This window comes from Caenorhabditis remanei, chromosome I, assembly GCF_010183535.1.
Source record: "Caenorhabditis remanei strain PX506 chromosome I, whole genome shotgun sequence".
Classification (NCBI taxonomy): domain Eukaryota; kingdom Metazoa; phylum Nematoda; class Chromadorea; order Rhabditida; family Rhabditidae; genus Caenorhabditis; species Caenorhabditis remanei.
The window spans coordinates 7,910,960-7,937,235 of NC_071328.1; the positions used below are offsets into that span (position 1 = coordinate 7,910,960).

The 26,276-nt window shown below is 38.1% G+C and overlaps 8 protein-coding genes across 8 annotated transcripts; 2 read left to right on the forward strand and 6 right to left on the reverse strand.

Annotated features, from left to right (window-relative positions):
- Window positions 1-1,211: 1,211 nt before the first annotated feature.
- Window positions 1,212-2,707, reverse strand: GCK72_001552 (uncharacterized protein; the record flags this gene model as incomplete). The annotated part of the gene is made up of 4 exons (XM_003097678.2): window positions 1,212-1,407; window positions 1,526-2,338; window positions 2,447-2,563; window positions 2,628-2,707. The coding sequence occupies 4 exons, from the start codon at window positions 2,705-2,707 to the stop codon at window positions 1,212-1,214; spliced, it is 1,206 nt and encodes a 401-aa protein (XP_003097726.2).
- Window positions 2,708-3,063: 356 nt separating this feature from the next.
- Window positions 3,064-5,722, reverse strand: GCK72_001553 (uncharacterized protein; the record flags this gene model as incomplete). The annotated part of the gene is made up of 2 exons (XM_053723025.1): window positions 3,064-3,261; window positions 5,570-5,722. The coding sequence occupies 2 exons, from the start codon at window positions 5,720-5,722 to the stop codon at window positions 3,064-3,066; spliced, it is 351 nt and encodes a 116-aa protein (XP_053591670.1).
- Window positions 5,723-8,076: 2,354 nt separating this feature from the next.
- Window positions 8,077-9,231, forward strand: GCK72_001554 (uncharacterized protein; the record flags this gene model as incomplete). Its single annotated transcript, XM_053723026.1, has 4 exons — window positions 8,077-8,319; window positions 8,422-8,831; window positions 8,888-9,142; window positions 9,186-9,231. The coding sequence occupies 4 exons, from the start codon at window positions 8,077-8,079 to the stop codon at window positions 9,229-9,231; spliced, it is 954 nt and encodes a 317-aa protein (XP_053591671.1).
- A 112-nt stretch (window positions 9,232-9,343) lies between these two features.
- Window positions 9,344-10,974, reverse strand: GCK72_001555 (uncharacterized protein; the record flags this gene model as incomplete). Its single annotated transcript, XM_003097651.2, has 9 exons — window positions 9,344-9,434; window positions 9,512-9,672; window positions 9,720-9,852; window positions 9,908-10,054; window positions 10,100-10,190; window positions 10,265-10,472; window positions 10,518-10,600; window positions 10,742-10,819; window positions 10,869-10,974. 9 exons carry the CDS (start codon window positions 10,972-10,974, stop codon window positions 9,344-9,346), a joined length of 1,098 nt encoding a protein of 365 aa, XP_003097699.2.
- Window positions 10,975-15,167: 4,193 nt separating this feature from the next.
- GCK72_001556 (uncharacterized protein) lies at window positions 15,168-16,548 on the reverse strand (the record flags this gene model as incomplete). Its single annotated transcript, XM_003097679.2, has 6 exons — window positions 15,168-15,367; window positions 15,512-15,605; window positions 15,687-15,807; window positions 15,921-16,210; window positions 16,258-16,351; window positions 16,412-16,548. 6 exons carry the CDS (start codon window positions 16,546-16,548, stop codon window positions 15,168-15,170), a joined length of 936 nt encoding a protein of 311 aa, XP_003097727.1.
- An 869-nt stretch (window positions 16,549-17,417) lies between these two features.
- Window positions 17,418-19,828, reverse strand: GCK72_001557 (uncharacterized protein; the record flags this gene model as incomplete). The annotated part of the gene is made up of 5 exons (XM_003097639.2): window positions 17,418-17,462; window positions 17,663-17,886; window positions 18,015-18,255; window positions 19,493-19,564; window positions 19,700-19,828. The coding sequence occupies 5 exons, from the start codon at window positions 19,826-19,828 to the stop codon at window positions 17,418-17,420; spliced, it is 711 nt and encodes a 236-aa protein (XP_003097687.1).
- A 422-nt stretch (window positions 19,829-20,250) lies between these two features.
- GCK72_001558 (uncharacterized protein) lies at window positions 20,251-22,240 on the reverse strand (the record flags this gene model as incomplete). Its single annotated transcript, XM_003097640.2, has 5 exons — window positions 20,251-20,460; window positions 20,508-21,309; window positions 21,358-21,788; window positions 21,836-21,961; window positions 22,196-22,240. The coding sequence occupies 5 exons, from the start codon at window positions 22,238-22,240 to the stop codon at window positions 20,251-20,253; spliced, it is 1,614 nt and encodes a 537-aa protein (XP_003097688.2).
- Window positions 20,402-26,228, forward strand: GCK72_001559 (uncharacterized protein; the record flags this gene model as incomplete). The annotated part of the gene is made up of 11 exons (XM_003097659.2): window positions 20,402-20,427; window positions 20,528-20,996; window positions 21,345-21,818; window positions 22,540-22,706; window positions 22,761-22,824; window positions 22,873-23,052; window positions 23,472-23,881; window positions 24,201-24,365; window positions 24,692-24,911; window positions 25,690-25,816; window positions 25,912-26,228. 11 exons carry the CDS (start codon window positions 20,402-20,404, stop codon window positions 26,226-26,228), a joined length of 2,619 nt encoding a protein of 872 aa, XP_003097707.2.
- Window positions 26,229-26,276: the final 48 nt, after the last annotated feature.

The following is a 26,276-nucleotide window of genomic DNA, read 5'->3' on the forward strand; positions in this document are numbered from 1 at the left end:
CCTTTCATAGTACCGTAACTTACTAATTTTAATTTTAATTCTGGAAAAGAAAAAACAAAAAGAAAAATAATAAACTGACTAGGGAATGTTGTAGGTGGGGTATGGAGTTATGGCAAGTGACCTACATCATTGGAAAGCTGAGAACACGTCATTTATTTATCTGTTTTCCGTTTTTGCTGAGGACCCTCCCAGTTCGAGAAATTTAGGTCTGAAAATGTAAGAATATTTTCCCCGTGAACTCGCGGTCACAGTTGATTTTTTGAGATTTTCGGCAGATTCAGTTCACGTGAAGTTTCAAAATATAATAAAATTGAAAACCTTAAAAAATCAGCGGTCGAATGGTTCAGTGGTAGAGTTCGGGAATAGTAGTCAGACGGTCTGGGGCTCGATATCCTCTACTCGAATTATTTTTTTATTTTTTGTAAAGCTCATAACTGGCTCCAAGAGCAATCTTGGTCACTTTTCCATGTTTTCGGGGTTCTCTGATCTTTAGAGCATCTTGTTCAGGCCTTTTTCAAAAAAAATTTTTTTTTGAGTTTTTCAAGACTTTATATGATCATCTATAGGCAAAAATTTTTAGAATTTTTTTCTGGTCAAAAATGTGAAAGTTGCCTATGTGAGGCTGTTGCTGTGTGTGGAAAAGTGACCAAGATTGCTCTTGGAGCCAGTTATGAGCTTTACAAAAAATAAAAAAATAATTCGAGTAGAGGATATCGAGCCCCAGACCGTCTGACTACTATTCCCGAACTCTACCACTGAACCATTCGACCGCTGATTTTTTAAGGTTTTCAATTTTATTATATTTTGAAACTTCACGTGAACTGAATCTGCCGAAAATCTCAAAAAATCAACTGTGACCGCGAGTTCACGGGGAAAATATTCTTACATTTTCAGACCTAAATTTCTCGAACTGGGAGGGTCCTCAGCAAAAACGGAAAACAGATAAATAAATGACGTGTTCTCAGCTTTCCAATGATATAGGTCACATGCCATAACTCCATACCCCACCTACAACATTCCCTAGTGAGTATTATTATAAGCTGGGAGTTTTTTGTTATTCCGGTAACCGGTAAATGTTTGTGAAATAAAAGGAAACGATAAAAACTGAAAAAAAAACATCGAATTCAGCTAAACTATTAATTTCACGAGATCTTAAAAACAGTGACGCTATTTAGAAATGATATGAACACTAAACAAGTTTAAAAAAAAAACTACATACCGGGAGGAATGACCTCATTCCGATCATAACTAAAACCATCATAATCCGGCCAGACTACCATCTCGAACGCCATTAGTTTTCTGGAACCCGGTGGATTCTGTGGTGGAAATATTATTGTAGCTGCACGAGTTGCTGTCTGGTTTTCAATAATAACTCCAACTGGAATCGGGATGAGTTTATTGTTGCTTCTGAAAAAGAATAAAGTAAAACTAATTGATAAGAATCTCTGTATAGAGAAGTCCAATTTTTAAAGATTCTTTACCTGCCGGCCTCATCTCTATTCATAAATACAAAAAAAAAACTCACGACATATAAACTCCATTGCGAATATATCCTCTTCTGATACCATTACCGAACAATATAATCAAAACCATAATATTTTTAGTTTTGACTGTCAGATGTTTCAATCTCGGAAAATATCCATCCAACCAAAGCGAAACGAAACCTTTCAACTCTTCATTACGAATCGGCGAATCCACAATATTTATTGTAGCACAATGCGAGAAGAACAATTGTTCCCAAGTGAACCAATGCGCGTGACTAATCAGTATACTTTCAGTTCGAAACGGGAAATAGTAGAGTCTCCGATCGGAACGAGGCCCCAGATGAGTATATTTACGGAATGCGTTCACATTGTACATAACGAACTTGATATCTTTGTCGTCGATCAGTCCTTCTTTCTCATCAATGATCAAATTATTATACGAATTTTGTCGATAATTCACGAAATTCACAATAGATTTCAATTCTTCAGAGTATTCCGATTGGGTCCCAAAAATCAAATGAAAGGTATCGAAACGAATGTGATATGTTCTAATCATCCACGCCACTAAAGTCTTCAATCCGGATATTCGATCATTCCAAAAAGTATACAAATTCTTTTTGCTTATCAGAATTCCCGGAACCCTTCGATCTTCGACTTCTACAGTAGTTCGCACTCCATTGTAGTTATCCATTTCACCAATGAATTCCACATAAATGTTCCATTTCAGAGTATTTTCGTCCTTCAGAACAATTTCAATTCCTATATCAGTAGAGAATTTCAAGCCGAAAGATATTATATTCATACGGTGAAATTTGTTGAACTCATTGAGCAACTGTAGTTGAAGTAGCTCGAATCTGAAGAAGAATTTGATTAGGTTATGATGGGGCTAATGGGGTTAATTATTGGACTCATTTTGAAGAAAATGTTTAAAGCATCACGTCACTGATGTAAAACCAACTCACACTTCGTCTGCACTCATTTGCTCTTTCTGAGAAATCTTCAAACTGGAGAACGATTTTATTTGATTCATGCTTTTAGCTTCATTTTGAATCAACTTATCACAACTCGATAGTTTGAGTCTGAAATCAAAAATGAATCACTTTTTTTTGAAAATCATATTATGATCCTGGTCGGATAACTCACAAATCGGACACATCCAAAAATTCGAGAACACCTCGAACATTGACAACTGGTAACTCAAGAAATGGGAATGGATCTGACATTGATATAATCAATATTCCATTTGAATAACGGAACGGAGAAAAATAGGAAATAGAGAAAAAGAGAGAAAGGGAGAAGAGGGAGAAGGCGAGATTTTCGATCTGATTCGTGTTGCAAGCATTCATTTATTGTGTTCTCTGCACTCTCTCATATTCACCTATAACTAATGAAATTGATGAATTGTTGTAAAGGAGAAGAAGAAGAAGAGGAAGAAGAAGTAGAAATAATAGAATGGTTGTATGCTTTCAATCCGAACTACTCAGATTTTGGATTTTTCATGCAAGATACAGTTGAAAAATGGAAGAATCGGAAAATGAATGATCTTATACCATCAGTAAGGATGCCATCGTCGTTCAACTTATTTTTTATCATTCCAGAATGTATGCAGTTCATGCTTATTCTCAATCACCGCTGGGACGGAGAGTCCTTTTTCAAGAATTTCAGTTCCGTTGAGATTCCATTTTTGGTTTCTTAGCGTGCATAGTTCGAACATTTCAATATCCAGGTTGACCTTGAATTCCGACGATTTAACGGCACGTTCTAGGTGAGTTCGAACCTGAAAATTTAGATATTAGGGACAGATAGGTTATTATATTCTTTGACTACAGTTTTGATATAAACATTTCAAAGGAATATCATAAAAGAGCTAGTTTCTTACTACATATGTCATGAACTTTGAAAATCTTATAAACTCATTGTCACTAACTGTTCCACAGCATTCATCTTTCCTTTTTGACAACTCAACTCTACAAAAGATATTGAAATTCTAGTAGCCTTTCTTCCAGCACAAGCGGATTCTGAAAAAAAAAACCATTGCAAAGAAGGGAATAGAAGGAATCGGCAGAAGAAGTAGAAGCCGTGAATGGGGATGTGGGTGAATGAAGAGAAGACGAAGTGTGCCCACGAATGAAGACAGAATTGATTCCGTGCTGCAAGACGAGGACAATCTCATCATGTTTTTTCATATTTCTGTCTCTTACTAGGGAATGTTGTAGGTGGGGTATGGAGTTATGGCAAGTGACCTACATCATTGGAAAGCTGAGAACACGTCATTTATTTATCTGTTTTCCGTTTTTGCTGAGGACCCTCCCAGTTCGAGAAATTTAGGTCTGAAAATGTAAGAATATTTTCCCCGTGAACTCGCGGTCACAGTTGATTTTTTGAGATTTTCGGCAGATTCAGTTCACGTGAAGTTTCAAAATATAATAAAATTGAAAACCTTAAAAAATCAGCGGTCGAATGGTTCAGTGGTAGAGTTCGGGAATAGTAGTCAGACGGTCTGGGGCTCGATATCCTCTACTCGAATTATTTTTTTATTTTTTGTAAAGCTCATAACTGGCTCCAAGAGCAATCTTGGTCACTTTTCCATGTTTTCGGGGTTCTCTGATCTTTAGAGCATCTTGTTCAGGCCTTTTTCAAAAAAAATTTTTTTTTGAGTTTTTCAAGACTTTATATGATCATCTATAGGCAAAAATTTTTAGAATTTTTTTCTGGTCAAAAATGTGAAAGTTGCCTATGTGAGGCTGTTGCTGTGTGTGGAAAAGTGACCAAGATTGCTCTTGGAGCCAGTTATGAGCTTTACAAAAAATAAAAAAATAATTCGAGTAGAGGATATCGAGCCCCAGACCGTCTGACTACTATTCCCGAACTCTACCACTGAACCATTCGACCGCTGATTTTTTAAGGTTTTCAATTTTATTATATTTTGAAACTTCACGTGAACTGAATCTGCCGAAAATCTCAAAAAATCAACTGTGACCGCGAGTTCACGGGGAAAATATTCTTACATTTTCAGACCTAAATTTCTCGAACTGGGAGGGTCCTCAGCAAAAACGGAAAACAGATAAATAAATGACGTGTTCTCAGCTTTCCAATGATATAGGTCACATGCCATAACTCCATACCCCACCTACAACATTCCCTAGTTAGAGAAATAAGAGTATTCTCCGTATTCAACACTGTAAACAATATGAATTCTCAAATTGACACTACAGATATAGTTTTAAATGATATGATATCTGCGTGTAGGTCGATATTTTAGTAAAACTGAAAATTTATAATACAAAAGATTCCGTATCAATCGTTTATTTGTTTTCACAGTGTTGACTTTTTCAACAAAAGATTCAATTACGTTGCATTCCAATTAGAACAACATTTAAAAAACAATGAATTTCCATCATTGTTCAGCGGTATATTGACTTTTCGTTTTGAGTTTTTCATTTTTTCCAGGAATTGTATGTGCTTCCAGATGATCATCATCTTAGTTCCACCTTGCAGTTTTCGTGAGAGAATTGTAGATATACGGCTAGTTGATCTGAAAAAATAGGATGAAATCGTATTGTCTCTATAATTTATATCAACAATTTGATGTCAGACTCTCCGCAGCTCTTAAGATAATCTAATAGAGAGTGGAGTTCTCAAAGTAGTAAATAATTTCTTACCTGGCAGAGAATCATTTAGTTCCATACTTCATGGAGGAGGAGGGGTTCAAAATTTCATTTGGTGCAATCCATCTGGAAAATATATGAATTAGTTATCGAAAGTCTAAAAGTATAAGTATAATACCGTTTTCAATTATTTTTCATTTCTTCGTTTTTTATTAGTATACGCGGTATGTTGACTAAAGGTGGCCAGATAGTATGCCGTATGTTGACCTGGAAGAAATATTTTATGATTTTATATGTCAGAATGAATGTTACTAATTGAGACAATTGGTTGTCTCTGGAGAGATTGTTGCTCAAGGTGGAGCGACGGTGGTGGCGAGGTGACTGTGGTGAGTGGTCAGTTTGTTATCTGAAACAGTGTTTATTTATTGTTTTATTTCTTTACTATCAATTAATTAGTTTTTGTCTTCTAATACTCACAATCTGAAGTAATTTTACTTCATCTGCAGTAGGCAACAGAGAGCGAACATCAATGGATCCAGCAGGGATTTCCACATTCGTATAGATAACGATGGGTTTCCTAAAACTGCTGGGAATGAGTCGCCCGTCTGTCAGTGCCGCGGTTGAATCCATCCAATTCCAATTGTTCATCAATTTCGTTTATACCAAGTTGTGGTTCCAGCATCAAAATTATTTCAGTTTCAATGTGATTCCAGCCGATGCATCATTCCAGCTTCAAAACTCGATACAGTGTATCCAATTGATCCAAATTTGTTCCATATCGACGATATCATTAAGAATTCAGTTTCATTAGGCAAAGTGATTGTGATCCAAGTGTCCAAGGTTTTGTACGAGAAAATCATGTTCAATGTTTCATCAAAATATATCCAGATTCCATATATCCAATGTCATTGTTCATGCATCAAAATTGTTTCAGAGTTCCAGCAGCAACGTCCACAAGATTTTTTTTTGTATTTTTAATTTTTTTGTTTGGTGGAATAATCCCTCGCTAGAAGGTGAGACTTGAGTGCAGGTATGGAGGCAGTTGCTCTGAAAATTGAAAATTAAGAGGAAAGTTGAAAAGCAGCGGAAAATAACTAACAAAAAAGGTTTTTGGTTTGGCAAAATTCAGTTACCTTTGTGATTATCTTCGACGAAGAATCAGAAACCATCTGCCTTTTACATCTTTCCTTTGCACTCGTGGTAGTCTCACCTGTAAGTATTCAATAGTGTGACCTCAGTAAGATATCAGAAAAAGAGAACAACGTTGGATGAGTCTGAGTGGAACGAATAGTATGCTAGGATCGTAGAATTATAATTTGTGAAAGACAAACATATAGCCTGGATAATCTATTACAACTCTTTACCAGTAGTGTAGTCTCGTTGGAAGCTGAGTTGTCTTGTGACGAGGCACGCAACGCGCCCGCAACGCGTTCAAGATCATCGAACATCTGATGTCATGTGCATAAGAAACCAACCCTCTTCAGATGACTATATTCAACTCGTAAAAAAACTAATAGAAGATCGTCTAGCTTCAATATGATACAGACAAGCGTCTTGAGAGAAAAAAATCTCAGTATATGTAATATGAATCTGTACTTATCGAAAGAAGAAGGGAAAGGAAATAGGAAGAAAAAGAAGAAGAAGAAGAAGACAACTGTTCCCTATCTACCCCCTTTGCTATGTCGACTGTATAAATATGATTGAAAAAAAATAAATGAGGAGAAACGAGGTGCCTGCAGAGGAAAACCGCGATACGAATGGCTGAAAAGAAGGAAAAGAAAAGGGAGAAGAGGAGAAGAAGGAGCCTCGCAAGAACTCCCCACACATTGCGTTTAAGAGAGAGCTGCAGCAGATGGAGAAGAGAAAAAAGAACACGGAGCAGTCCGTTTCACATTCGGAAGAGGAGTGAATGATATCAATGGAATAGGAAAAACTGAAAAATGAGAGGAAACAGACAAAACGCAGTTAGAGAGAAGCAACGGAGGCATCTAACAAAGGATGTGACAGGCACCGTGCCAGTAGTGCATTTGGAATAGAGCCAAGACGGAAAAGCATTCAGAGAACAGACCGAATTTCCTTTGGATCTACCGAGAAGACATTCACTGCCCGTACGAAATAGTGTAGCCCATTTGAAAAAAGAGGTTTTGGTGGAAAGAAGAAAAAGAAAGAGAACGCGGGGCAGAAAAGAACCGATAAAGAAGGATTGATGATGCCCTCAGTCTTCTCTTCGTTTTCCTGGTTTTCTTCATCTGCAAAGAAGTGAAATGTCCTTGCCTCTTTTTGAGAGAACAACAAAAATTCGGAAGGAGAAAGGGTGGAAATGGAACGAGATGAATGTGTGTATGGGTACATACGATATTCTTCTCTCAAGAGGAAATTGGAAAAGAGAGAAATCAATAGGATACAAATTTGTCCTTACGGAATTGTTTTCTACACTAAACTCGTTTGAAACAGGCAAAAAACTGAAAGAAGTACTTCATATTTTTGTGAAAATTTGCCTTTTTTTAAATTTGCTTATAAAATCCTTCCTTTTTGTCCAGTGAAATCTCTAGGACGTTAAAAGGTGATTATGCTTAACATTTGCTCAGAGAGCTTCTAAAACCAAACTAAATATGCATAAACCTTCGTTTTTCTGAACTGTTAAAGAATGACAAAATTTTGTTTGTCATCTCAACAGTGTCTTATCGGGGAAAATTCTAGTGATAAAATGTTGACTTGTGGTCATTATAACATTTAGTTTTGTCAGGGCTAATTTCATTCATAAAGGGTTTTCATTGAACTTCGTTGCCATTTTACAATTTCAATAGAACCATTTTATTTTTTTTGTCTTCTCCTCCCTTCTCTAACCTCTGAAATGTCTTACTCTTTCATTAGCAGTGTCTATCATCAACGATAAATTGAAACGTAAACTTGAACTTTTAAAGAAAGGTAGAAAGGGGAAACATATTCTATTCAAAAATGTTCAAAATCATAATCTTTCAGAAATGTCTCCTTCCACTCAAACGATAACTCTTTCGAATGGAGTCAAAATGCCCGTTGTGGGTCTTGGAACTTGGCAATCAAGTCCCGAAGAAGTGATTGCTGCAGTAAAGGCAGCCGTGAAATCTGGATATCGTCTCATTGATACTGCATCTGGATATCATAATGAAGAAGCAATTGGAACTGCAATTAAGCAATTGATTGAGGAAGGAGTTGTTAGGAGAGATGATCTGTTCATTACCACTAAAGTAGGTTCATTTTTTGGAGTTGTGAAAATGTACCCGCTATTTGATGGGTCTTTACTAAGATTTTTTTCGTCTTTAATTCAGTTTTTAAAATGATTTCGGCAGGCCTGGACCAACCAAATCGCCCCTGGAAAACTCGAATCAGCATTGAAGGAATCTCTTCAAAAACTTCAACTCGAGTATGTGAACCTTTATCTTGCTCATATGCCAGCTGCTACCAACGATGATATGAGTCAGCAAATCGCTTCTCCAGTTGAAGATATCTGGCGCCAATTTAACGCGGTTTACAAGGCGGGGCTCACGAAAGCAGTTGGAGTTTCCAACTGGAATAATGAACAAATCGGTCGGGCTCTTGCTCTCGGACTGACTCCAGTTCATAACTCACAAGTGGAGCTTCACTTGTATTTCTCACAACATGATCATGTGGATTTCTGCAAATCTCATAACGTATCGGTCACTTCTTATGCTACTCTTGGAAGTCCAGGACGTGTTAACTTCAAACTTCCAAATGGAGCGTTAGTTTTAAACTCGTATTTCATATTTAGAGCTATCTCAATATAAATCTTTACAGGAAGCTCAACTGGGCTCCAGCTCCTTCTGAACTTCAAGACGCAAACGTCCTCTCAATTGCCAAGAAAAACAACAAAACACCTGCTCAAGTTCTTCTTCGTTATGTCGTTGACCGTGGAATCGCAATTATTCCGAAATCAGTGAACGAAAGTCGCATTAAAGAAAACTTTGATATTTTCGACTTTTCTGTTTCTCCGGAAGAAATCAAAAAACTCGAAGAAAGCAAGATTTCACAGAGACTTTTCGCTCAAGATTTGTGAGTTAAAGTTGAAAATTCTTCTCCAAAATTAATTTTTCAGCATGATCGGTCATCCAGAAGATCCATTCGTGAACGAGCGTCAGTAGAGGATCCGCACTTTTGTTTTTTCAATACTGTTCGAGTCTTATCTGATAAATAATTTTAGTTGCATCAAAGAAAAAAGTTTTATTTCCATAACGGAAAAAATAGTAAGCATGATTAAAGCATATGCAGTGACGGCCGAAATTGTTTCTGTTCCATGTGAAATCGTTGGCGAGTTTCCAGTGAGTTTACAGTAATCCAGTGATATCTGAAAATGAATTCCAACGTGTAATTGTCCAACCGAGAGCAACGATATCATATTATCAGAGATTCAAAAAATCTAACCTTGGACTCCTGATTACCGCTTTTGTGGCTGATTGTTTGTGTTGACAGTACACTCGAACTGAGACTCCGTGAGCCAAACTTTCCATTGGTTTCGGATGACATTTTATCCTTGTCACGTGTGATGGAGTGAATACAACATTGGCACCTTCTTCCAGGAGATGCTGAAAATGAAAGGATGGAAACAGACCAGTTTATCGGCGGATCTTACCCTATAACATTTCGAGACAACCATCGCAAAAAAGTACTCGAATCCAAATTCAACTGTTGGAAATGGTTGTTCCTCTTCTAGTAGATACGTCTCATCTTTGATAGATTTGTGAACCAGTACTTCCGTTCGAAGCCTGAAATTAAAAACGAGAAATTGATAGTGTTGAAAATACGTTTTTCTTGGCTTACCCATCTCTAGAGTGTTTGACAATCATGAATTCCAAAAACAGTCCGGCGACATTCTGGCTGATCGGTAAAACGCGAGGAATTGACTCAACTGGTCCGTGACTTCGATAAGTGACGGCTTCATCGATGAGTCGAATGAAGTCTCGACCTCTGAGAACAATAATAAGAATGAAGATGCTACAAAGTGCAACTCACCTCAACTGAACTTTGTTCGCTTTCACATCTTTAATATTATACCATTCGGCTGCTAGAGATTCTTGATCCGGTTGGGTTTTCAGATCACCTCCTGAAATTATTGAGCATATTTTTTGGCGCTCTATTTTCAAATTGCAAGTAATCTGAAACACGTTTATGACTTACCAGTGATCTCACAAAAGAATGCGTATCGATACCATCCTGATCCCTGTACTTGAAGTGACAGTAATTCAATGACACAACAGTTGTATCCAGTCTCTTCTTTCACTTCTCTCACTACAGATTCTTCTATCGTTTCACCGGCTTCCACCCGTCCTGCCGGCATATACCATTTGCCACGACAACTCTTTTTGGCTTCTTGAATCAATAGTACCTAAAGATTTCCCAGTAAACTTTGGAGTACGAAGGCATACTGTACCTCGGTATCGTCTCCTTGATTTCTCAGGATAATTGCTGCGGCTACGTAGTTCACATTGTCATGTAACCTCACGTATCGACATTCTGAAACAAACTATTTGAATATAGAACATAGAACTAACACTGTAGAGGTTTTCTGTCATCCAAGAAAGTTTATAAATAGCTATTGGTTCTGGACCTCTTTCTTAAAAATCTGACGACAGTTTAAGTAAAAAATAAACTCACTTCCCAACTGCATATCCGGAACTCTTGGTTCATTCTTTCGAACTCTCAATTCTCCGTTCGAATGACCGTTTGTGTTTTCTGAAAAATTAATTTTTTCAAATATTTGAAGACATGAATAAAGTCTTACCAACTACTGCATCCCCATTATCTACTGGTCTGGATGCTTCTGGAGTGTGATCTCCACTTTCAGCGATGTATTCCTCCTCGACTAGGTCCAACTTTCCAAGTGGCATTTTTCTGAAAAAAAAGGGTGTCATTTCAGACTTGATTATCGATATAAGGATTAGAAGGATTCAGAATATTAAGCGGAAGAGGAGGAACGGAAAGATTTCTTATATCAAACGACTTTTAAAATGTTTTAATCAAGAAGATTGAGTCATCAACCGTGTAAACAAACCTCCTGAAACACGCAAATAGACTCATTTTGACAATGTAGAAAAGTATAAATGACTGGGCAATACAATCCACATCCAATGAATGGAAACGTTTTAGAGAATTAGAGAGAAATATTGTAGGAGACGAAGAGACGCAGGTAGAGAGAAGTGAAAAATGAGAGAAAGACTTACGGGCGGAACATCTTTATTAACTGCGCGAAACTGTGGAGGAAAAGAGATGGAGAAAGAGGGATAAAGTGAAAAAGAGGCACCTCCTCTCACATTGAAACAATGGAAGCTGTTATGTGTGGAATTGAATTGATTTATGAATAAAGAATAGAAAGTTCGGTACTAGATAGTCAATCATGTTCAGAACCTATTGCTAGGCTTCAAGGGGGGGGGGGGGGCTGGGAAGCTATATCATGTAATTCTGTTCAATGATAAACAGAGTTCCAAGAGGTTTCTGAGTAAATTTCAGTCTAAACAACTTAAAACTCATCGGAGAATAATGAAAACTGGTATGGATTGAGGTAAAGAGGAAGGAGGGTCAAGTAGCTTTATTGGATCAAATTTCTCATTTCTTCCGGTATCTCAGAGAGGAAATGAGGTTTATACCTCACTCGACTCCAGGAGACTTTTGGAAATTCGGAAGCTTCAGATTTAAAGAGAGGGGCGATGGATAATCAATGATTTACAGTAAGACGTGTTTTGGCAGAAAATTATTTTAAAAAGGAAAACCTATTTCGTCTGAACTCAACAGGTTCAGTTTCCGAAAATTTTGATAGAAACGGTTTGAAAGCTGCCGAAAAAAGGTTTTACAGAACTGGGAAACTGGGAAATTTTCCGAAATCCAGAAGGAGAAGTATCTTCATTACTTTCTCATCTCTTGTCAACAAAAAATAGTTTTATGAGTCCGTGATGCTGTCAGACAATTATAAAAACCGAGAGGATCAGCTGATAGCGATCAGTATATACTCCCCTGAATAATTTAAAAATTCCAGTTGAACTCAAGTTGGTAGGACCTAGAATGAAACCTCAATAGTTCTCACTCAGTTCTCAAACCAGATCAAAAGTAGGTCATAAAAGTAGAAAAAGAAAAGAGCATTGTGTAAAAAGTGGCGGAAGAGAGTATTGAAGCTGGAGCCTGCTGCAAACATGCACAACGAAATGCAAACAAATCCATTAAATGGCGTCGTGGGGGTCGCCGTCTCTCTCTCTCCCAAAACCAGCCAAAGGGAAGAAAAAAGAGGATGGGAAGGGGACAAGATGGAGGGTGACTAAAAAGAGTCGACCCGTTTTGTCTTCTTCTTTTTCTCAGACAATTGGTTGGGAGTTGAGACGCAGAAGGATGTATGTTTTTCGTACTCAAAACCTTTTGTTTTGAGGTTTAGAAATGAGACGAGTCGAGAGGGATCATAACTGAATTGCTGTCGTTCTTGTAGTTTTTAGGTCACGAGACAACATTCGACACTGAAATTCAAGAATATGAGTTGAGCTGAAGGAAAACTTTTGGAGAGTTCTTAGAATCAGATAATTCATAACGATATCTCTTTTAAATGCTGTAAACCGAACATTCAGCAATTCATAGCAATCAATTTTCTGCTCTTTGATTGAGAAAATAGGTTACGGTCAACTGGAGTTAGCAATCAAACCTTGTTTCTCAAATAGATGACGTCAAATATTCGTTTCACAGGCAAAAATCTCGAAATTTTGAAAAAATGGAATTTAAATCTCTCTTTCAGATTCTGAAGGATGGTAAGTCTTGATCAATGATTCCAAACAATTTCCTAAAATTTCACAGTCAGAAAATTCTCAAATTGGAAAAGTCATATTACAGTATCCTTCTTCATTACCCTCCTAGGAGATCGATATATTTCAAAGTACCTATTTTTCAATATCTGAAAGTTCTGTTATTAAAAAAAAGCTGTCGGCCGATAAAAGGTGAAAGGAATCTGAAACTCCGCCTCCTTTTGCTCCCGCATGAAATGCACACAGAAGCTCATTGAAAAGAGTGGTTTAGATGCCTCTTTTTGGTTTTCCCATGCCTTATGGGGTTGGAGAAAAGAGGAGCCAAAAAATAAGTGATCGGAATAGAGTGAAATTGAAAGAAACGCAGAATGTTGAAGGAAGTGCATCGATTTACGAACCCCTTCTTTTCTTCTCCCGGCTTCTTCTTCTTTTTGCTTCTGAAGGCCGCCAGCTCCTCCTCACACTATGAGTTGATGTGCTCCCTTTCCTCTGTGCACATTGAGCCCCCCTTCTCTCTTCCAAAAGCCTCCAATGTGCTTTGGGGGTGGACCACCTCCCTAGTGCCACATTGTACACTTTTAAGAGATAGATAGGGGGAGGGGGTGCCAATTGACTTTTGTTGAATGAAGAAGAGTGGAAAAGTCAAGAAAGATATTGAGAGATAGATGAGAGATCCAGAGTGGTAGAAATATGAGAAACGACTGGGTCCGGAGAAATAAGTTGATGGTCTTGGATCTTCCTGGCTTAATTTTTATCTATACGATTTATCTCATGAAATGACACAAGAGTTTAGTAAGATTTCTGGAGCATCTACTAAGCCTAGAGTTTCAAACTCAACTTGTTAAAGATACTAACAGTTTCAAGCCAGAATTACCGAAAAAAATCATACCAAGGATATCGTTCTGTAGAAGCTGATAAAGAAAGAGTCGAGTGTAACCAAGTTAAGTTTTTGCAGTTCTTATTTTGACGACTCGAAAGATTCTGGTGTTTCGCAACTTTTAATTCTCAGTAATCATTCTCTATGACCTATACTGACCAATAATTTAAAGATTTGAATAGAAAAGTGAAAAATCTGAGAAAAAAATTCAGAGAATCTGACAACTGGATAACGAGACTTTAGTTCACAAATCTTCTGAATTAATTCGATTCCAGACAAATTTTTCGAAACCTGAAAGATTTTAGTCAGCCAGATTCTAATTTAGAAAAATCGAATTTTAAAGATTTCAGAATTCTTCTAATTAGAAAACGTTTTCCAAAAGTGCCTTCTCCAAAATTTTTTGAGGCCTAGAATACAATTTTCCCAAATTTTCCAACTCTAAGAAGAAGAAAGAAAGGGCAAAAGTTGTATGTCCAGTGCCAAAAATAATACAAAGAATAGAAAAAAAAGAAGAAACTAAAAAGTAATGCTTCTCAAAAATTTATGAAAACCAGGAAATATGTGTGTCTATGTGGTTGGTGTTGAAGGGGTCCAAGAAAAAAGAGAAGAGAGATTAGAGAAAAGAGATAGAGAGGGGATTTGTGAGTGTTCTCGACTCTTTTCTGTGTTTACGACCAACGTGTTGCAAATTTTGACAAAATGACTGACATGTGTCTCCTTCTCCTCATTTCTTCACAGGAAATGACCCTCCGAGAGTGTGTAAAAATGTTGGTGGTGAAAACTTCCAGGATTTCCTGAAAGTGTTTGTCTAATCGAGTTCCTTTACAAAAATAATTCTGAAATTGGTAGAACGAAAACAAATAAATCATACTTTTTGCTTGGTCAAGAATTTCAAATTCTGAAGTTACAGTGAGTGAGTCAAGAGTATACTGTAGTCAAAAAAGGGTTGTCAAAAAAGTGAAAATGAGCAGTGAAAAAAGCACATATGATAGAACTTGGGACGGGGAGTAAGAATCATAAAAATCACATATTATCACGAAAAAGTGGGCGGGGCTTATTTGGGAAGAAGTGGAAAAGGCACAATTTGGTGGTTGGGGAGAAGTGAAAAAGAGCCAGAAAATTTGATTTTGGTAGGAAAAAATGGGGGAAATGGGGAGAATGAAAATAAATAAATTAGATTCGTAAGGGGTGTGTGAGACAAATAATTTTATAAATAGACACATTTTGCGATTTGGGGAAGAGTCGTATAGGAATTGAGGGACTGAAAACTATTAAAATTGGACAAATTCGAGTAAAAAAGAATAACGATTTTTTCAAGTTTCTAAATGTTTCTATGATTTTAAAATATCAAACGCAATAGTTTTTGCCTCGAATTTTCCACTTTCAAAGTAAAACAGTCCTTTCAATTAAAAAGAATATAGAGGATTTATCGATCCGAATCTCCAGAATCCGAATCGTTTGGATCGTGTTGTTTTGGGTGATAACTTCCATCCGAACTTCCGTTCATTTTCATTGGTCGAGATATTCCACCAGTGGCTGATGATCCAGTTGTATCAACACTGGGGTTTGGTGTTCCTTGTTGTGATGGTCCACGTGATAACGTGTTTCGTTGATTGGCGGGTTTTACTGAAATAAATAGAGGGGTTCAGCTGGAACTGATTGGATTTGGAGTAAGGAATGCTGATTTCACACTCAGGATGCCTGCGACAATCGGCATACAGACTCGCTTTTGAGAACATTATCCGCATAGGCAGAGCTTCAATTTCTTACCAGTTATAATCAAATTATGTGCATTGGCAACCATCATGTCTGTAACTTGATCCAATGTTTTTCCAAGTACTTCGATTCCATTCACTTCAAGAACCTGTAAAAAACAGAAATGAGCACTAATATTCCATTCGAAGAAATCTGGACATCAGGATGGACAGATTCAAGATGGACATACCTCATCATTGACACCAAGTAGACCTGTGGATTCAGCGAGTCCTCCATCGACAAGACGTGAAATGAAGATTCCTGACACTTTAACGACACCTCGTTCAGTCACACGTACAGATGTTCCGTCGCTGAAATACTTCTTCATAAATCAGCTTCTCCGATTCTTCTAGATGAATGGAACCAAACCAATATTGAGTTTTTGAGATTTCGAAATTTTACTTTTTGAGATTTCTGAACGTACCGAATATAAAATCCAAGTGGTCTTTCCTGCCCATGTTTGCACAATCGAACTCTTCGATGTGCTTCTGGAACAATATCGACATCAATGATGGCGGAAACCTGTCGAAAATCTTCAGGATTTGAAATGGAATAGCTCCGTTTCGGTGGTTTCTGTTGCATGAGCGATGAAATTCCTTTCCATCGTTTATCCGAATCGGTACCATATCCGTATTTTTCTTCCCATGATTCGCCACGTCGTTGGATGAGGAGGCGGAGCAATGGACGGGCGGACTCGAATGATTTTCGAAGATTCTTGAAAAAGTTACAGGATAAGTTTCCGTCTCATTTCCAATACTTACGTCATCATTTGTGATTGGCAACAGGTCTCCACTGACTGAATTGTAGCACAATGTGAATTGAACACTCTCCAAATGATGCAGCTTCTCGACAAGGCTGAAAAGAATGAGAAATTCACATAAACGTCTTGTGTCTTAATATTTTAACTCATCCAACCTTCTGAATCCATCATATGTTACACCATTTGACAACGGAATCGAAAAACGTCGCCATTCTGAATCAAACTTGGACTTCACTTGTAATGTGGAAGAGGGTGGATGATGATTGTGATTACCGTACCCATTGTATGACATCTAAAAATACAGGTATATTGTTTCGATTAGGGCAATCCAAAAATCAGTATGAATAGCTAACATCTAAACACAAAACTTACAGTTAAAACTCAGAGCGCCTTTAATCTCGTGTGGTGAGCGGCTCCAAAAATTTGGAGACGGAAAAGTGTCCACCGGAAAACTATTGTGAATATAGTCGCTGAAAATTGAGAAGTATGAGTGCAATCAGAGGACATTGATGAAAAGAGAACAACAAGTGAGAATGATTGAGCCGTATTGTTTTTTTAGTATTGAAAGTTCTGAACTTCAACAAACAACAGTATTTTCACAAGACAGTTAACTGAAAAGACTTTAAATTGGCTGAAAATCAAAAACTCCAGTCAAATTGGGAAATTTGCGACATGACTCATCAATCACAGAAAGGAAGAATGTGATGAGTCATGTTCTCTCAAAACATTTCAAAGCGGTTAAAATTATGGTACTGAAAACTAATACTGCTAAAAAATATCCCAATGGCTGAAAAATTATCAGCAAAAGAAAGAAGAACACTGAGAAAGAGTGCGAAATGGTTAAAACGTTAAAAAAAGTATACAAGCTGAACGTGTAGATAAACAGCAAGAAATATATAAAAATAACTCAACAAAAAGGAGAAAATCAATAAAACAGTGTCAACGGTTTATACCAAAAGAGAAATGGGGGAGCAAACGGGAAAATGAAATTCAACAAAAAATATGGAAATTTTTTCGGGGAACGAATGGGAAAACGGAGGAGGAAAAGGGAATAAACCCATAAAAAGATGGGGAAAGGGAAAAAACAAAACGAAAAGAACGGGGGAAAGGATGTGACTAAACATATAAATTAAACAAAAACTCTGAAAAGAAGTACAAAGGCTATTCGTCGTCCTCGTCGGAATCCATATCAAGTCCTTCGAGTTCCTGAAAAATATATTCAGAATGAGCCGTTCCTAAACCGGTTTTTTATCTATCCAAAGGATAAACGGGAAATCAGAGAAAAGACTGATTTGGGAATTATGAGCCAGTACTATTTCTTCCGAATTGGAGAAAGTTTCAGCCTTTGCGATCCTTATTTTTTACATAAGACATTTCAAATCCTCTTGAATACTTTTTTTCTATACCTCATTATCGAAGAGACTCTCATCGATTTCCACTTCATCCTGTGCTCCAATCAAAGTAACATCGGATAAATTAAGTGTAGCGTCACGAAGGAATAATTGTCGACCCGTCAAACGGCCGGCCAGATTTGCCAATCTCTCCTTTTCAGCCAAGTCGATTTCTGCTTTCCGCTCAGCATCGAACTTTTCTTTCCAAGCACGGAATGATTCAGGAGTTACGACCGTTCCTGTAAAAGCAAAAATAATTTAGATGGGTGCTCGATCCGAGAGTGCTGAACTGACTGGAAATCTTATAAGAAAAACTACAGATTTTCAAAGATTTTTCAATAATTTCTACCATTCCCTACTCTCTCACCCTCGAATTTCTTCCGACTCTCTGCTTCTTTTTTCTCTTTTTCAATCTCTTTGATTTCTTCTTTCGCCTTTTTCTTTACTTCAACAAGTTCGCCAATTTCATCTTGAAGAGCAGATACAATTGCAAAGACCATAACCATCCCAAGATTTTCCTCAGCTACCGATTGAAGTTTTTGAATTGACTCGGCGATTCGTTCCTCAGTGAATGCATCTTCAATACCGGATAATGTGATTTTTGGAATCTGAAAAGAGAATAATCAGATATTAAGACACAATCTCTGATTGGCTTGAGCGCAGGCCTGCAGGCCGACCGCAGAACTTCGACTATCCGAAATATCCGAAAAACGAGGCCCTACTGTTTGGGGAGAAAGCAAAAAACGGGAACTACGAAAACGGGAGAAACGAAAACGGGAACTACCAAAAGGGGAGAAACGAAAACGGGAGAAAGGTAAGTAGCACAAACTTTTGTGCGGTAAGTTGCGAAAATGTTGTGCCATACTTGTAAAATCGATTTTTAAAATTTTCTGAAATATGCGAGTGTCCGTGGTTGCAAAAAACGACGTATAAGCAGTTCTAAATAAAATTTGTAGGTCTAAAATGATTTTTATTATTTAGGACTACGGTAATTATTTGTACGCACGGACACCCGGATTATCAAGATAACACATTTTACCTTTTTCAACTTTTTTACAAGTATGGCACAACATTTTCGCAACTTACCGCACAAAAGTTTGTGCTACTTACCTTTCTCCCGTTTTCGTTTCTCCCCTTTTGGTAGTTCCCGTTTTCGTTTCTCCCGTTTTCGTAGTTCCCGTTTTTTGCTTTCTCCCCAAACAGTAGGGCCTCCGAAAAACATGAAAAATTGAAAATTTTTGTCGAAAAGTAGCTTTTCTACATGATGCAGGAAAGCTAGAAATTAGTTAACAACTAACAAAAAGCACGAAACAGGACTGGAAATTAATTTCTGAAAAGATTTTGATCCTATCTTTCAAAAAAACTCATTTTTTCAACTTCAATCGATCGTCTTGGGAGGTCAAAGGGGGCGGAGCCCTATTCTCAGAACACCCAGGGTACAAAGATATCGAAAAAAGTAAGAACGGAAAAGTGTGGCTATATTAGTAACATGATCTGTAGACCTGTTCTCGAGACAGTCAGAGGTTGTCTTTTAAAATTTCTGAATGCCTAATATCAGTACAAATCCCCGATTGTCTGTGAACCAACGCCTATGCAATTTTCTGATGCTCCCCGGGGCTATATATAAGTCAGAATGCACTCTTTCATTACAAACAGACATTAAATCAAAACAAAGTTCGATGTGATTTCAATTTAATAATTTAAAACATGTCGAAGTTTTTTGCATCGTTGGAGATTGTTCAGCAAACTATAATGAATGCCATGTAATATATCTTTCGAAGTATACGGGCAGTACATAAATTCATAATGAAGTTGAGTTTTTCGCCTGTAGAAACAAAACCTTACCTCATCCGGGTATTTTTCTGGAAATTCAATGCCTAGCGATACGTCGAAATCGTCGTCTGTCGGATCATCGTACTGAAGAAAAGTAGGCAATATTAATTAGTTTATTGGTAAAAATGTTTGTTTTTAGCAAAAACTCACACAGAAAGTTGATGTCGTTCGCTTCGTTTTTTCTTTTGAATATTTTTATAATACAAAAAAAAAACATACCTGATTCGATTTGAGTTCAATGCTCAATTCGATGTCTGGATAATCACGACACGCTACATGGATTTCTTCTTCTGAATAAATCGCTTCGAGAGCTTCGATTTCTTGCTCCTGTTGCTCCTGATGCGACATTTCTGCAGCCCGATTACCTGCAAAGTTCTGAAGAACAATGAAGCGTGTGTATTTGTGCGCTGCCGTGTTTGCGGACTTTGCGATGGAAGGTCACTGGCAGACTACAAAAAGAAGAGAGCGGTGATATTCCGATGCGGAATTGAAATTTTTTATCATCAGTTGTCTGAAACTCAAAGAAAGAAAAGTAAACCAAGACGGGAGTTTTTTATTTATCGCTCGAGTCAGCAAGAGAAAAATGAAATTTAGGCTTCTGGGGATGATGAGGGGAAAACAATACAAAAACACAATCCAAGGGGAGGAAAAATTCAAAAAACGCCACCTTTTTTCATAATTATTCTTTATTTCGAAACTAAAATGGGTGTGCTCAGCAAAAACATAAAACAACAATTCTACACATAGAGAGTTACGCCTTATTTGGTGCTTTATGGCTTGAAGGTAGCCAAGAAGTTGGTAACGACATCCTTGAGTTGAGCATCGGTTTGTGGGGAGATTTGGCCTTCTTCGCGGATAACCTTGAGGAGAGCTTGCTGAGATGAACGGAGGTGAGCCAAGAATTCTTTCTCGAACTTGGTGATGGCGGATGGGTCGATTTTGTCGAGGTATCCCTTAACTCCAGCGTAGATGACTCCGACCTAAAAGTAGAAATGATACAAAACAAACTAATTTTTAGTAAACATACTTGCTCTTCAATTCCCATAGGCACGTATTGTCCTTGCTTAAGGAGCTCAGTAAGACGGACTCCTCTGTTCAAAAGCTGTTGAGTAGCAGCATCGAGATCAGATCCGAATTGGGCGAAGGCAGCGACCTCACGGTATTGAGCCAATTCGAGTTTCATGGATCCGGCAACTTGCTTCATGGCCTTGGTCTGGGCAGCAGATCCGACACGAGATACAGACAAACCGACATTGATAGCTGGTCGGACTCCCTTGTAGAAGAGTTCAGTCTCCAAGAAGATTTGTCCGTCTGTGATGGAAATGACGTTGGTTGGAATGTAAGCAGACACATCTCCGGCTTGAGTCTCAATAACTGGGAGAGCGGTGAGAGATCCTCCTCCGAGGGTGTTGTTCATCTTGGCGGCACGTTCGAGGAGACGAGAGTGAAGATAGAATACATCTCCTGGGTAAGCCTCACGACCTGGTGGACGACGGAGAAGAAGAGACATTTGACGGTAGGCAACAGCTTGTTTGGACAAATCGTCGAAGATAATGAGAGCGTGCTTTCCGTTGTCACGGAAGAATTCTCCCATGGCACATCCCGAGTATGGAGCCAAGAACTGAAGTGGGGCGGCGTCAGAGGCAGTAGCGGAGACGACGATGGTGTAGTCCATAGCTCCGGCATCGGTAAGACGCTTGACAATCTGAGCGACAGTTGATCTCTTCTGTCCGACGGCAACGTAGATGCAGAAAAGCTTCTTCTTGTCATCTCCGGCGTCGTTGAAACGCTTCTGGTTGATGATGGTGTCGATGGCAATAGCGGTCTTTCTGAAGAAAAAAAAACACAATAAATTGAATTATAGTGTCTATTCATACCCGGTTTGACGATCTCCGATGATCAATTCACGTTGTCCACGTCCGATTGGGACAAGAGAGTCGACAGCCTTAACTCCAGTAAGCATAGGTTCGCGGACAGAAAGACGTGGGATAATTCCTGGAGCCTTAACTTCGACACGAGATCTCTTGGCAGAGTTGATTGGTCCCTTTCCGTCAATTGGGTTTCCGAGAGCATCAACAACACGTCCGAGAAGTCCATCTCCGACAGGAACGTCGACGATAGCTCCGGTACGCTTGACAATATCTCCTTCTCTGATGACCTTATCGTTACCGAAGACTACAACTCCGACGTTGTCAACGTCCAAGTTCATGGCCATTCCCTTGATTCCAGAATCGAACTCAACCATTTCTTCTGCTTGGATGTTCTTCAATCCGTAGACACGAGCGATACCGTCTCCGATGGAGAGGACCTAAGAGAAAAGCTTATTTGTCTGATTTTGGTGAAATAAAAATTTACCTTTCCGGTCTCCTCAAGATTGATTCCAGTCTCGGTTCCGAGAATTCTCTCCTCGAGAATCTTGGAGACCTCAGCTCCAGAAGCAGCCATTCCGCGGGCGGTGGTGGCAATTCCGGCATTTTGGACCTACAAAAAATGTTAAATGTAAAAATCTCCAAATATAATTTTTTGTTTCTGCTTGCATTCGAATACAAAAATCAATACTTCAAAAACTCCGTCTAATAAAAAATTTAAGACAACTGCAAATACCAATTTTCACATTTAAATATTCTACAGTATCAAGAAATATTAATTTAACCGTACTGAGCCTAAAATTCCGTCTCCTGGATTAAATTTTACAGCAAATTAAATAAAAATTACCTTGACGGCGTTGGTAAGAGCTGATACGGCACGTTTGGCGAACATCTTCTACGGGTCTGCTCGGAAAAGAAATTCCAAAAGCAAAAGTAAAACCGGCGCTGCAGTAAGGCGGCTCTCCTCGATGGGCGGTTGAGGGAATGCAGGTTGTCGGGGGTACGGTGTATGTTGGCACGCTGCCAATGTCGCATTGGAGCGCACTTGCACGCGTGTCCCTTTAATTTAAAAACTTTTAAAGCTGATTTTTAGCGAAAAAACCTGTAAATTATTAAAGTTTTATTGAAAAACGCAATTTCGTCATAAAATTTGCATTTTTTTGGTACCAAAACTAATATTTTTTATAACAGATGGGCGATAAACTAGATTCGACTATCGATGCTGTGGCTTCGATGAGTAGAAGTACTGATTTTCCTAGCTCAACGAAGAAATCAGACATATTGAAAGATGAAAAACGTATAGAAGATCAGCATATCAATCCAGAAATGTCTAGAAAAAGAAAAGTCGATAATACAGAGTAGGAGCTTAAATTAGATTTCCAAATTGTTTCAGATTATATTGAATATTCCAGATTTCTCGCTCGTCCTGATACATTAACAGATAGAAAAAGATGGAAAATTGAAGAGGATATTGATGTATGAGCTTAAAGTGTTTGCCATTTCTCTCAAACTAAACTATTTCAGGTCTTGGAAGACTCTAAACCGTGCGCTTCTACTTCAACCACTCTTCACACTCCCCATCAACGAGAAAGCTCATCGATAAGTAATCAAAGCTTGGAAGAAAGCGATAGACTTGAACGTGGAGAATCTTCAGAAATATCAGATTCACAGAAAAAGCGAGTCGATATGGAAAGAACCAGAAATGTACGTAAATGGAGACATGTAATTTTTCATTAAAAAAAAAAACAAATTTGACAATATGAAAACATCTGATTTTTTGAAATTCATATTATGAATTCATTTTTATCTGTGCATGGGAAGACCGCGCCGCACTCGCGCGGCGGCCACGCCCATTTTTTGCGACAGTGTTCAAAAATGGAACGCAGCGTTAAAATGGGAGTGGGCGTGGCCGCTGCGCGAGTGCGGCGCGGTATTCTCATGCACAGATAAAAATGAATTCATAATATATAATAATGAATGTCGATCCTGCAATTCCCCAATTTCGCAGTTTGAGATAGTGAAAATCAGTTAAACGAGCACTATCTGAAGTTAATTAGTGACTCTGAAAAAAATGCGAAATTCAGCTAAAAATATTCTTGTATATCATCACAATCTTTTTACAGAAAACATCTCACCGCGAGCCATCGATCACTGAGTCTGACCCAATGAAAATATGGACAGCTTCTGATGATCTCTCTCTGATCACAGCGGTTTCACACGTTTCATGCCTTCGGTTCATTCACAACAGCCTTCCATTTTCTCGGAAATTCTCATATTCTGATTTAGAAGAACGATTCTGCCAATTAATGTATGATGAAAAATTGTCTGAGTTAGCTAGAAAACGAATATCGGGGATGACAGAAAGACAACGACTTCATATCGAATCTCGTACTCCGTTCACCCGAAACGAGGAGCGCTGTTTGATGGATTCGGCAGAAAAACGTCTGAAAAGTCAGAGAAATGATAAAAATGATCCGGATAATCACACAATTCTCACAATTGATCATTTTAAGACAATTTTGGATGATAATCGGTAAGAAAACCTTTGAAAATTGCTGAATCTGTAAATGCTTGGCCATGAAAAACTTGATTGAACCAGTAGTTAAAAAAATTAGAAATCAGGAATTTCATCAGAGCTAAACGAGACTTGACAATTTTTCATTACATATTATCACTGTTTTTCAGCGGCACATTCCACATATCACGCACATCACAAGTCCTTTCCGATCATTTTCGACGGAAAATATTGTATGGAAGCTATTTATTTTTGTGTTTTCCCTCAAAATTTGTACTAAAACTCACCCATTCACTACACTTCCTTCTCTTTTCATTTTCATTTCAAGCCTTTTCAGATCGACGTTCCACCAATCACGTACACCACAAGTTCTTTCTGATCACTTTCGTCGTATAAAAGGATATCGTGACACTTCGAAAGAGTCCGAAAAGAATAGTTACGAAGCATTGGAATCGAATAAGGAAGTTCTTCAGGTGGATTTCGACATTAATGTACCTATGCAGTAAGTTTTCGGGGGTTTATCACAGACCAAATAAGTTACAATAAATAAATCAAAACGGTGGAATTTCCGAAACATTGATATTCATGTTTCTCAACGTTCAAGTGTCAAATAATTAAGAATGTAACTGCGAACACAATTACCGAAAGAATACTTTGTTCATTGAGTTCTTTTGTTTTGTAATTTAATTCACGAAGAAGATGTAATGCACATTTCTCTGCATTCGTGGTAAAGCCCCTAACAAGTATTATTGAACTATGCATAACTAAATACATTTTAATGTTTTCTTGTTTCATTATATTAATTTAATTTCGATTTTAATTTATCAGATCATGTCGTGCCCGTTACTACGCCATTGCTCGACGCCCAGCTTTCCGCGGAATTCAAAGTCGTTTCCAGACAAGTGCAACAGTTCCAGATAATGCTATTGCCATAATACATGGACAATTCCTACAATATGCAATGACTGGAAAAATGGTTGTGATGGGAAGAGCTTCTATGTATGATAAAGTGGATATCGACTTGTCGAAGGAAGGTCCCGCAGCAAAGGTTTGTGAGACATCTCGAGTCTATTGAAAGCATATGTTTTTATTTGAGATTATGATACTCCAGAAAATTTTGAGCAACTTTCATCATTGGAGCATATGCGCTCTAAACGCTCTAAATTTTCCCGGCTCAAAAGGAGCCTTCGTGGAAGAGTTTTCTCACTCGAATTTTTTCCACCGTGTAGACAAAATCATTTCTCGATTCCCCGTTTTCTCGGTTTTTTCAACAAAATTTCGTGTTTTTTCTTCTTTTTTTACGACATAAATTGAAAAAACACGAAATTTTGTTGAAAAAATCGAAAAAACGAGGAATTGAGAAATGATTTTGTCCGAGAGGACTACACGGTGGGAAAATTTTGCGTGGGAAAACTCTTCCACGAAGGCTCCTTTTGAGCCGAGACCCCACAAATTCCGAGGAAAAAAAACTCCTGGGAAACGAACTCCTGGGAAAAAGGCGGAGCGAAGCGCTCTGATTGGCTAATCAGTTGCGCAATGTTGCTAATTAGCTTTTTGCAGCCAATCAGCACTTGGCTCCGCCTTTTTCCCAAGAGTTTTTTTCCTCGGAATTTGTGGGGTCTCTTTGAGCCGGGAAAACGGGAATTTAAAGCGTTTTGAGCGATTTTTTCCTGATGCTCCCATGATGAAAGTTGCTCAGAATTTTCTGGGGTATCATAATCTCAAATAAAAAATATGACTTCAGTCCTCCTTCAATTGGCATGAAATCTATACAGACGAAGTTCCAATGTTTAAAAAATATACAGATCAACTTTAATATTCTGCAGGTCTCTCGCCAACAAGCAGTCATTTGCAATGTGGCAGATGGTGAATTCAGTATTGAAAACATTGGCCAACGTCCTATGTATGTGGACAGCAAACCTCTTCCACAGATGGTTTCTACTTCTTTGAAACGTAAGAACATTTGGAAAAAATACAATTGGACGTGAGCATGATCTTACACTTAAAAAATCATAAATTCGAGTAGAATCACATTAAATATTTTTCAGACGGTTCAATAATCGAAATAGCTTCACTCCGACTCATCTTCAGTATCCCAGTGCCACGTGTTCTTCATCCTCTTACCCGTCAGATTGCTTTCCAACAACGTCGGACTCAACAAGAGAAAAACAATCAAAATTATCAGCGAAGTAGTCCTGGTGGCCTAGGTGGACCAAGTTCCTCAACTTCTAAAAAACCCCGTCCGAAACCGAATCCGGCAGGTGGTTCCTCCACGACTACAGTACACAAATCAATTCGAAAAACAGATTTCGGAGAAAAGGAGCAGTTGGTCAAGGCTGTGCAAGAAATTTCACAAGACCCTTGAATAAATTACTCAATTGTTTTCTGTTTTCATCTACATCATAATGTTCAT